Below are 12503 nucleotides of genomic sequence, written 5' to 3'. Positions count from 1 at the left end.
CTTTCTTACAAAAGTTGTTAAATGAATCATTGCAGTTCTTAAGTTAGGAACAGGATTGTTAAGTGAATATGGTTTACCCATTCAGAAGCTCACAAAAGGTAATCACATGATATTGGGACACTGTAACCTTCATAAATGTGAGTTAGTTGCCAATTATCTGAATTTTGTTCATATGACCACGGGGGTGCAACAATGGTCACAAGTGTAAAAAATGGTCATAAGTCACATTTTCAGTGAAGTTGTAATTTTGAACAGTCACTAAATGAACTGTTGTAAGTTGAGAACTATCTGTACATTCTGGTTTGTTTCCTTGTTTTTTTTTAAAGTTGTTTATTTTTAAAACTATTTTTTATCTTGCACTATGAGTTCATGTGTTTTTTTTTTAAAAAAAACAATAAAAAGTACACTAATTTTTGACAATCATTATTATTAGAAGCTTAGAGGGGTCACATAAGACCTGAGGTTTATGAGATCAAGGATATACTAAATAAGTTTGATAGACCTTGAATCAGCAGTGAAATCTGGCCGGATCTATCTGGCTTGCGCGAACCGGTACGGCCAGCAGTAGGAGGCTCCACCCACCTGCCGGGAAGTCATTATGTCCCATTTTTGACCCGTCTTTTGCATGTGCAGAAAAGGTGCTCGCACTCACATTTCTGAACTGGTAGCGATGGTAAGTGCATTTCACCGCTGTCTTGGATGGGATAGAATGATTATGAAGTGGAATATACCATATTTCCCCAAAAATAAAACCTGATCTTATTTTCTTTTGACCAAAATAAATGCCAAAATAAATTCAGGGATTTTTTTTGCCCTACCCTTCAGGGCATCAGCATCCCAGAGGGCCTAGTGATGGAATAGTCCAACTGTTTCAGACCACCCGAGCCTCCCCCAACCCACTGACATATCTTATCTCCCTCCCCCGGAGTCCCCACAATTTCTCCCCCCTCATCCTACCATGCCAGGTCACTTACCTTGTGAAGATCTGTCTCCTCTCCAGCCTCTCTGCCGTGGTTTCTTTTTCTGCTGGCAGTCTCAGTGCAAAAAGTATTTGCAAGATGATGAGATTTTGGGACAGCGAAACAGCATTGCTTCAAGCCTCCCATCAGCATGCAAACACTTTTTATGCCATTCCAGTCTGGGCACGAAGAGAGCTTTAAGCTGGTGGGAAGCTTGAAGTGATGCAATTTCGCTGCCCCAAAGTCTCATTGGCTTGCAAGTGTTTTTCGCACTGAGACTGGGGATGGCACAAAAAACCAGTTTGCAAGCCAACGAGACTGGAATAGCACAAAAAGCATTTGCAAGCTGATGGGAGGCTTGAAGCAATATTGTTTTGCTGCCCCAAAGTCTCATCAGCTTGCAAGTGCTCCTCAGCCGGATCTGGCACAGGCCTCGGTTCACAGAGAACAGAGGCCTGAAGTACTGTAGTACAAGATCTTGTGCTACTGATCTTGCATGATCTCTCACTACTTCAAGCCTCTGTTTTCTGCAAATGCACTGAAGTAGACAAAGGAACTGATGGCTCACTATATCATCACAAGATAAGTGAGTCGCCACAGGCCTTATGGTTGTGGAGTCCCGGCGGTGTGGGATAGGCAAGGTGAATGCTGCAATGCCTCTGCTGTCATTTTTAAGTGTGAACAACGGCAGTGGTACTGCAACATTTGTAACTGGGTCGGAAGTACTTTGGGGGGCTAAGCAGTGGTGGGATTCTGCCAGTTCTAGGGGGTTCGGCCGAACCGTTTGTTAAATTGCTGGCTCGTCCCGCCCCTTGCCCCGCCCTTCCGCACCACTATTTATTGCCAATAAATAGTGGTGGGCGAGGGGCGGGCGAGCCAGCAATTTAACAAACGGTTCGGTGTTTTTTTGTAATTATATTGGCCCGCGGAGCTTCAGCATAGGCTAATTAGCCCTTGATTAGATCGGCTCCCGACTCTCAGCTGATTTGCTCTCAGCTGTTTTCCTCTGCTGCTTCTTTGCTTGCTGGAGCAGTTTTTTTTTCCCCTAGCTATGCTGAAAAATGAAACTGAAAGTAAAGCAGGCTGTTGGCTTTGCTGTTGCTGCAACGTTGGAAAATTAGGCAGGCAGATTTCTTTTCTTTTTCCTCACCAAAAAAGGTAGGTGCAAACAATGGGAAATTTAGGGAAAAAGAGGAGAGTTCAAGATTTTAAAACATAAAAGAAAAAAAGCTCTATTTAACTAGGGAATTGTAATAATTGAGATACTATTAATTGTATATTGTGTTGAAAGCAGAAATGGTTAAGTTGTGGTTTGGAGGAATATATGGGGGAAATTATTTGGTTTATTATTATTGGTAAATATAATTAATTGATTTGTAAGAAATTGGATTGCATGGAAATAATTGGAATATTCATGTTCATATTGATTAATATACAAAAAAGGTAGTTATATAACTAATTGATATATATTAAAATGTTGAATTTATATTAAACAACTGTAATATTACATAATTAACCAATGTGAGGATGGATATAAAAATAGATGACAATGCGAAGGGGAATAATATAGAATAAAAGGGAAAAATTGAATTTGATTAAGATTAGAGATGAGGATGAAGGGTAATATTGGTTTTTTACCAAAATAGATGAGGAATAAATATGGCAAAAAGGAAATATAGAAATTGTAAATTTAATTGAAATGACTAAACACTGTTTAAATTTGTGAACCGGCCAAATACTCTGTTCAAAGAAAATACATTGTATGTTTGTATGTGTGTTTCTAATTATTGTTATTTATTCATATTTGTTCTCTTTTATTCTTTAAAGTTTAACAATTCATTCTTTATCTTAATATCTTTATATTTGTTTGGGGTTGGCTTTCTTCCCTTTCATCTTTTTTATTGTACAGCAATCTTTCTCCTCAAACCTACCACCTCTCTCTTTTCTTTCCTTCTTACTTTCTCTTCCTCCCCCTCTTCTTTTCCTCCCTACTTCCTCTTCCTTTCTCCTTCTCCTCCTCTCTTCCTCCCTCTCTTACCCTCCTCCTCTAATTTCCCTTTCCTTCCTTCATCCCTCTCTATTGCTGTATCCTTTTATGCATATGGACTACTCAGAGGGCTGAAAAAGTTATTTTTGACTGGTCCTCGCACTTTTGACCAGTCCTCAAACTTACGACTGTCCTCACATTTTGCGTTTTTGCCCTATCTTGTCACCATGGTGAAGAGAAGCAGTTATGAAATGAGTGACACGGTTGTTAAGAATGCTACAATGGGCATAAATGATGACCAGTCATAAGTGTGAAGACCGGTCAAAAGTGCAAGGACTTATCAGAAATCACTTTTTTCAGCCCTCTGGGTAGTCCTTTTGTGCATATGGACTACTCAGAGGGCTGAAAAAGTTATTTTTGATTGGTCCTCACACTTTTGAGCAGTCCTTGAACTTACGACAGTCCTCACATTTTACGTTTTTGCCCTATCTTTTCACCATGGTGAAGAGAAGCAGTTGTGAAATGAGTGACACGGTTGTTAAGAATGCCGCAACGGGCATAAATGTAAGGATGGTCATAAGTGCGAGGACCGGTCAAAAGTGCGAGGACCAGTCAGAAATGACTTTTTTCAGCCCTCTGTAGTCCCTATGCAGATAGCCACGCCCACGGGTCACATGACCAGCTAGCCACGCCCACCCAGTCACATGACCACCAAGCCACACCCCCAGCTAAGCCACGCCCACAGAACCAGTTGTTAAAAAAATTGAATCCCACCACTGGGGCTAAGTCGTAACTTCGAACAGTCACTAAGTGAACTGTCATAGCTGAGGGATTACCTGTAATTTTATGGTGCACTATAGCTATTAGTTGCTTTGTCATGCGCATCAGTACCTTTTTGTATCTATAGTCAATCTTCTTGGGTTAGATGGCATTATGTGGTATAAAGTTGTTGTCACCTCTTAGTGACCACATTGATTTTTTTCCATGATGATCTATCTGCAAGCTAGTCTTTCTGATATAACCCTTCTTCTCTTTTCTTCTACCATTCCCACTATTGGAGCCATCACCAGGGAGCTAGATCTTCACATAATGTATCCTAAATAGGAGAATCTGAGCTTGGTCATTTGTATCTTGAGAACTCTGGGTTGATTAGATGATACTAGATTTCAAATAAGCCTGATTTAGACTGCTTTTAACATCTAGTAAATTGTTTAGGATGCTTCTACATGGAAAGAACAAAGTGTTTGCTTATCTACTTATAGCTATTTAAAAGAGTGGAGGACTAATATGCTTGTCAAGAAAGGCAGCCCCCCCCCCAATAAAGCAAATCATTGTTGTGCATTTTATTTTTGTCCTAGAGCCATGGTGGCGAACCTATGGCACACGTGCCAGAGTTGGCACGCAGAGCCCTCTCTGGGGGCACATGTGATGTCGCCCCAGCCCAGCACCATCATGTTTCTCCATCACGTTTCTCGCCATTGTTTGCAGGACTAAAAAAATGCAGAAAGCATTCCGCCTTTGTGGCGGTGCTGCCTCCATGGCCTGCCCCTTGCACAGCACAGTGAAATTTAGAGCGCTTCACAATGGGGGAGACAGGGTCCCCTCCTCCTCCTGGAGTCCATTACAATACAGAGCCACAATGCAATGGCATTGGCTCACTCTCGCCTCCCAGTTGCTTTTTCTGCAGAGCTGCCTGTGTTGGGATGCCCCGCCTCCCCGCCAGCCAGCTAGGCTTCGGCTCTCAGCCGACCAGCTGAATGTGGGTGTGCTGCTCCTGGACTCGTCGGCCTCCCACCACCCAGTACCAGTTCAGGGGTTCCTTCCCCCTCTCCAAGGGGCAGAGGGGGAGAGAGAGAAAGGGAGGGAAAGAGAGAGAAAGAGAGAAACAGAGGGAGGCAGAGAGAGAGAGGGAGAGAGGGAAAGAGGGAGGAAAAGAAGGGGAGGCGGAACGAGGGAGAGAGAGGGAGGGAAAGAGAAGGGAAGAGAGAGAGGGGGGAAAGAGGGAGGGAAAGAGAAACAGAGAGGCAGAGATGTGGAAAGAGAAAAGGGGAGGGAAAGGGGGAAGGAAAGAGGGAGAGGAGGAAAGAGGGAAAGAGGGAGGGAGGGAGAGAAAGAGAAAGGGAGAGAAAGGGGAGAGGGAAAGAGACAGGGGAAAAAGAGGGAGGGAAAGAGAAATGATATTATAAAAGTTTTTCTTTTTTATTATTGCTAAACGCAATATTTGAAAAGCAGGGGGAAATGAAGGGGCATAAAAGTTCATTTATCACATTTTTCTTAGAACAGTTAGCTGAACTCTGCCTTGTTTATCATTATTTTAAGTAGTAAAACCTCAGTATTCAGGTTAAATTACCATGTTGGCACTTTGCGATAAGTAAGTGGGTTTTGGTTTGCAGTTTGGGCACTCAGTCTCTAAAAGGTTTACCATCACTGTCCTAGAGCCAAGATTGGGGCTAAATATTGTGAATTCCAAAGCTAATTATGTGAAGCCTAATGCAAAATTGTTATTTTTCTTTTGATTACCTTTTAGAGGAGATATGTACTTTGGTGATTGCAGAGACTTTCCCCGAACATGCAGGGATCTTTGCATGCACAGCAAGCACTGATTATGGATCAGTCACAAGCACTGCCAAACTGACTGTGCTGTCAGGTATTCAGCAGTTTTTGGGTGGGTTGTGTTGTCTACAATATAAGTGAAACAAAGTGATATTTGGACCTAGCTGCACTAGATACATTTGGAGTACATTGTATGTTATATTTCCACATTTTTTACTGATGATGTATTACTTTATATCAGGATAAAAAGAATGTATAAAGTTGACATATCTAAGAGTATTCTACATAATCCTCTAAAACGGGTTCCCAATCTTGACAACTTTAAGATGCGTGGCTAGGGAATTCTGGGAGCTGAATTCTGGGAGTTGAAGTCCACGTCTTAAAAGTTGCCAAAACTGGGAATCCCTGCTCTAAATCTTACTCACTTACTTATTTGATTTCTATTCCACCAATCTCGCCTAGAGGTGGCATTAGGAAATACAGTAAAATAAACTGACAGTGGATCCAACTAACAGAAATGCAGCTGCTAATTATAAAGGAAGAAATTTGGCCTCTGTTTCATTTGGACCACAAACTACAAAAATAAAACTATGGAAGAAATGTACTGATATAATAAAAACCTAAATTATGCACTAAAGTATCTTGCCATTATGAGTGTACAATTATATTGAAAAATGGTTCAAGATGAAACCATTTCTTTTCCTCATTCAGGTGTATTGAAGTAAAACCCCCATGGTTTCTAGCTAGCACAAAATGATTCTGATTTTTTAAAAATCTAGTTCAGTTCATATCTTTTAAATTATGAAGAAATTAATAAGAATAAGAATTTTATGTATTAACGATAAAGTATGTAGTCAGCAGTATATTTCATTATGATGATTAGTTAAGAATATATTCCTATAAATGCTGGTTTCTGTAACTGCCAGTAAGCAATGTGCAATGTGGATATTTTGGCACCGTGTAAATTCCTTAATAATTATCCATATCCTCCCCTTTATTTGTTTTGTTTTCTACTATATAGAGGGAGAAGTTAATTATAAGTTCAAATTTTAACATTAAGATTTTGAGGCTAGGTGGCAGCAGAGGCAACATGGAAAAAATGAGTAACTCATATTAAAAACAAAAGCCAAAACCCCCCAGTAATTTTCCTGTGAGTATTAAATATAAACCAGAAATGAATGCAGAAGTCTTGGAATAAGTTGGTGTTTTTCATGCACAGTGGTGTTATAGATCTGTGATTAATTCAAATAAGTTTGATACACACAATTTCTTCATTTAGCCAATGCTGAGCATAGATCAGTTACTGTTCTCAACTCAATTTCCACTTGTAACATGAACAATAGCAGTAAATAAATATTTATTTATGATCCTTAAGTTCAAATGCTCATGAGAATTTGAAAATAACTGTCTTTTCTGGCATAACAGTTCAATGTAACTGACTAAAGTAATGATCTCATTTTCAATGAACTAAAATGTTCAATGAACTAAAATAATTCAAATAATGTGTTACGATGATGTACTATTTTTTCCTTTCTATTTTAGCCAGTTGCGAAAGCTCCAGCCATGATTTGTCAATGCGAGTACAGAATAAGGATAACTTTCAACATTTCCCACCTCCATCTTCACGTCTTGAGATTAATTCTGTGGAGCTTCCTCCAAAGCATTCAGAGCACTCCAAGATCAGTCATCCCAGCTCAAATGTAGCAGCTTTTGAATTACAGTTTAACTCTGTGGAGAAGAAAACCAATGGAATTCATCCTACCCATGGAGTCAATGGGATCACTAATGGCAATACCAAAACTGACAAATCCCACGTTGGTGAATTGCTTTCACCTACAAAAACACCACCACCTGTGCTTGCTAAGCCAAAGCTGTGAGTAATTCTTTGTCATTATATATTTATGACAAATTTATATAATTCTTTGTCAGGGGCCAGAAGTTTAGCAGATAAAATTTCAAGACTTCTAGAAGACAGCAAGTTAGACAAGTTATATTAGCTAACTAACAGCATACATATGAAAAATTATAATGTTTCTGAAGAATTGCATCACATATGACATTTTCTTCCATATGGGGCTACACTGATGTAGTGGGAATGAAAATTCATCTTCAAATCATTACTTGGCCATGAAGCTTAGTAGGTGGCTTTTGGTCAGTTGTTATCTCTCATCCAAACATGAAATGCTTGGGGTGGAGGGACAAAAGCACTCTTGCTCACATCGTTCAGTACCTTATTGCATAGTATAAATCTAATATCTGTTAGCAATGAATGAGCTTACATCACAAGTCTAAGGTTTTTGTTAAAATGGATACATAGATACATGTACATCTACCCTTTGGACCTTCCAGAATGATTTGGGTTTTTTTAAGTTTTTTATTTTTATTTTTAAACAAACAATTCATCATTAATCAATCATTGTAACATCTGGGTACAATTTTTTTTGTGTCATCATATTCAACATTTATCATTTTCTTAATACATATTTATCTTTCCTCTTACATTTAAATTTAATGTATTACAACATATTTTCCCCATATTTCTTACTTTTACATTGCCTATTGTCTATATTCAGTCTCTATCCATTGATAAAATTGTCCCCATATGTTGTAATTCTCTGATTCTTCCTTCCCTTTAATTGCTAATGTTAATCTACTCATTTCTGCACATTCTAATATTTTCTTAATTACCTCTCCCTTTGTAGGAATTTTTTCTGCTTTCCAATTTTGTGCAAATACCATTCTTGCTGCCGTTATTACATGTATGATCAAATATATATTTTCTTTACTAAATTTATCCAGTGAGATACCCAGCAGGAACAGCTCCAGTTTAAGATCAATATCTTGCTGTATCATTTTCTCTAACCATATTCGAATTTTTGCCCAATAATTTCTCATTTCTGGATATGTCCACCACATGTGATAATACGATCCTGGTGTCTGGTGGCATTTCCAACATTTAGTTGATTTATCTTTAAACATTTTTGCCAATCTTTCTGGTGACATGTGCCATCTATAAAATATTTTATACAAGTTCTCTTTATATGCTGTAGCCATTGTTAATTTATCATTTCTTTCCCATAATTGCTGCCATTTATCTAACTCTATTGTGTATCCAAAATTTTTTGCCTATGCTATCATTGTTTCTTTTACTTGTTCTTCTTCTAATTTAACACCAAGTAAATAACTATAGAATTTTTTAATCATTTTGTCATCTGTTCCTGGGAGTATATCATCCAATTCTGTCATCTCCAAATAAAAACCATATAACTTTGCATCTTTTTCATATCTTGATTGTATTTGCAGTTGTGTATATCACTCCATATCAATCCCTTGTTCTACTAGTACTTGTTTCATTTTCAATTCCCCCTTTTCTGATAAAATATCTTTATATCTGATAATATTTTCCATATTAATAATATTTGGATGTACTAATGCTTCCATTGTTGAAAGTCATGTTGGTATTTTCAAATAATGTTTTTCTTTAACCTTCTCCCATACTAATAATAAAGCATTCCTTCATTTCAACTCAATTCAATTTCATTTAGTAAGAATCAAAAGTTTAAAAATACTCCTTCAGGCTTTCTGCTCTTATTCCCTTGTTTCCCAAATCAATTCTAATTCATTCAATTTTCTTCTTCCATTTGGGCCAATCCACTTTCTTTGCTGCTAAGCTACCGGAGGCAGAGAGTTGACACAGGCCCACTCTCCTCTCCTCTCCTTGTGCCGTTTTCTTCTCTTCAAACTATTTCCAGGTTTATGAAAAGAAACATATATTTAACATAAATTTAAAAAACAAGCTTCTCACCCAGATGATTCCACTTCCTTTGCTTCTCTGCTTCAGATGTGACCACCCCAGCTTCATAGCAGCACATTCAATGGCCACTTTCTCAGTCGTCTGGTTGAGGGGCTTCTTCCGACTAGCCAGGGAATTTGCAGCTTCCCTGTGCTCGCCAGTCTGTGCCTCTCTCATTCACCATCTTTACAGGATAGCTTTGGTCAATAAAGACCCCCAAACGGCTGCGACATCAATGATTTTTCGGGAGACGCCGAAAAAAGTGTTGTCTCGCCGCAACACTGGCCATGCCCCCTTGGCCTTCCAGAAGGATATTAAAGACTAGTTTTGCTGGTTGGTTTGGGAACCCAAGGGGAGCACTCACCATTGGCCATGGTTAACGGGGTAAGAAGATCTCATCCGCATGGCATCCATATCCTTGGTTCTAATTTTCATATAGTTTTTTTAATTATAATTATTTTATATTTATCTGCTGACTGTTTGTAAGTAGGCCAAAGTCTCCTTATTGTTGAGAGGCATGGCATGTAAATGTAATAAATAAATCTTTAGGACAGTGGTTTCTATTTTAACTTCTTTAATTTAGGCACTACCTAACTTCAGACTGAATGAGTATGATCTACAATAAAACCAACCAAATTCTAGTACAAGCATTTGTATGCCTCCCCACTGTTCATGCAATTCTGGTGGTTAACATTAATCATACAACTGGGTTTTTTTCTGTGCAGTCTCAACTGATAATATAATTCAGACTTCATCCAACATCCTGCAGGTGTGGGAAAGATTATAAGAATTCATTAGGATAATTACTGGAATTGAAATACAATCCATTTAAAGGATAATAATTTGGGAATATGTGTGGATAAAGATATATATGAAAAAAATAACATACATACTAAGCAAAATTACATACATATATTTCATTTTTAAAATTTTTCTACATTTCTTCCTTCTTATTATGTGCTAGTCCTGTTACATGTAATGAATTATTTTAATACCATTTTCTTATTCTGATCAGCTATACTTTTTATATAAATAAGTGTGATGATCTATGGCAGTGATGGCTAACCTTTTTGCCATCGCGTGCCAGGAGAGGGGGGGCCCACGTGCGCAACCCCCTCCCCCCCCGCTCCTGGCACATGATGGCCTGGTAGGCCCATTTTTCTTTCTTACCTGGTTCCAGATCCTCTCTGTGTATCTGGGAATGGCGAAAACAGCCTTTCCCACTCCCTTGGAGGCCCTACGGAGGCTCAAAGGGCCCATTTCCCCACTCCCGGTGGGACAGGAAGTGACGTTTTTTTCCTGTCCCCAGCCTCCAGAACCTCTCTAGGAGTCTCTAGGAGCCTCTCTAGGAGTCTCTAGGAGCCGCTCTAGGAGTCTCTGGAGGCTGGGGACAGGAAAAAACGTCACTTCCTGTCCCACCGGGAGTGGGGAAATGGGCCCTTTGAGCCTCCGTAGGGCCTCCAAGGAAGTGAGAAAGGCTGTTTTCGCCGTTCCCAGATACACAGAGAGGATCTGGAGCCAGGTAAGAAAAAAAAAAACGGGCCTTCCCCACCCCACCCCCAGGCCCTCCAGAGGCAGGAAACAGCCTGTTTCCCTACTTCTGATGGGCCCAGAAGGTCCGAAAATCAGCTGGCCGGCACGCACATGCGCCCCAGAGCTGAACTGGCGTGCCCACTAATATGGTTCCACGTGCCACCTGTGGCACGCGTGCCATAGGTTCGCCATCACGGACCTATGGAATAGTATAGGCATTCCTGAACCTTAAAACAAAGACCAAAAAAAATCAATTTGAATAGAAATTTAAATATAATACTCCTGTTGATTAATAACTCCCACATTTTGCATTGAGACTTCATTCTAAATCATAGGCATTATGGATCATATTTTTTCTTGCTTAGATATGTATCATGCTATTGATCAGAGCATTTTAAATTTATATAGGTCTTGTAAAATGCCACTGTTTCTTTGTACTGAATTTGGAGCAATAGATTCTGTTGGGCAAATGCTAGGTACCACTATTGTCTTCAGATTTTGATACAACATATTGGTTTCTTGTTTGAGAAACATACGTTATAGCTCAATCATGAAATCATAATCTGTTGCTTATGTAATAGAATTACTACCTTGAAAATGAGAAATGTGTTAAAACTTGGGGAAAGAACATGTAATATAGCCACTGTATAGCCAGCCAGTATAACCTAAGGTGACCAGATTTTAACATTGGTAAAGAGGGACATTGTGGGCATGGCTTATTTTGTGGGCGTGGCTAGCTGGTCATGTGACTGGGTGGGCGTGGCTAGCTGGTCATGTGACTGGGTGGGCGTGGCTAGCTGGTCATGTGACCGGGTGGCCATAGCTATGTGTATAGGGTAAGGTGAACAGATTTTAACATTGGTAAGAAGGACACCATTGTGGGCGTGACTTATTGTGTGGGTGTGGCTTGGAGGCCATGTGACTGGGTGGGCGTGGCTAGCTGGTCATGTGACTGGGTGGCCATGGCTATGTGTATAGGGACTACTCAGAGGGCTGAAAAGTCATTTCTGACAGGTCCTCACACTTTTGACTGGTCCTCACACTTATGACCATCCTCACATTTATGCCCGTGCAGTATTCTTAACAACCATGTCACTCATTTCACAACTGCTTCTCTTCACCATGGTGACAAGATAGGGCAAAAACGTAAAATGTGAGGACAGTCGTAAGTTCGAGGACTGGTCAAAAGTGTGAGGACCAGTCAAAAATAACTTTTTCAGCCCTCTGAGTAGTCCATATGCAAAAAAGGACTAACCAGAGGGCTGAAAAAAGTCATTTCTGACAGGTCCTCGCACTTTTGACTGGTCCTCACACTTATGACCATCCTCACATTTATGCCCGTGCAGCATTCTTAACAACCATGTCACTCATTTCACAACTGCTTCTCTTCACCATGATGACAAGATAGGGCAAAAATGTAAAATGTGAGGACTGTCGTAAGTTCAAGGACTGGTCAAAAGTGTGAGGACCAGTCAAAAATAACTTTTTCAGCCCTCTGAGTAGTCCATATGCATAAAAGGATACAGCAATAGAGAGGGATGAAGGAATGGAAATTAGAGTAGGAGTGAGGGTAAGAGAGGGAGGAAGAGAGGAGGAGAAGGAGAAAGGAAGAGGAAGTAGGGAGGAGAAAAAGAGGGTGGGGGGAAGAGAAAGTAAGAAGGAAAGAAAAGAGAGTGGT

The 12503-nt window shown here is 39.7% G+C and overlaps 1 protein-coding gene across 43 annotated transcripts in view; it reads left to right on the top strand.

Moving 5' to 3' along the window:
- Positions 1-12503, top strand: part of PALLD (palladin, cytoskeletal associated protein) — a 456066-nt gene that overhangs the window by 261210 nt on the left and 182353 nt on the right. For 32 of the 43 annotated variants that reach the window (XM_087875167.1, XM_087875165.1, XM_087875164.1 and 29 more), the window contains 2 exons: positions 5474-5593; positions 7042-7372. In XM_087875167.1, the coding sequence (XP_087731293.1) occupies positions 5474-5593; positions 7042-7372 (451 nt within the window). Of the gene's footprint in view, positions 1-5473; positions 5612-7041; positions 7373-12503 lie in introns of all 43 variants that reach the window. The other 11 variants (XM_087875166.1, XM_087875163.1, XM_087875162.1 and 8 more) reach the window with 1 other exon arrangement.

This window comes from Pantherophis guttatus, chromosome 8 (genome assembly GCF_059756535.1).
Source record: "Pantherophis guttatus breed Tessera chromosome 8, ASM5975653v1, whole genome shotgun sequence".
In the NCBI taxonomy this organism is placed as follows: domain Eukaryota; kingdom Metazoa; phylum Chordata; class Lepidosauria; order Squamata; family Colubridae; genus Pantherophis; species Pantherophis guttatus.
The sequence above is the reverse complement of the archived record's forward strand: the minus strand, read 5'-3'. Positions and strand labels throughout refer to the sequence as shown.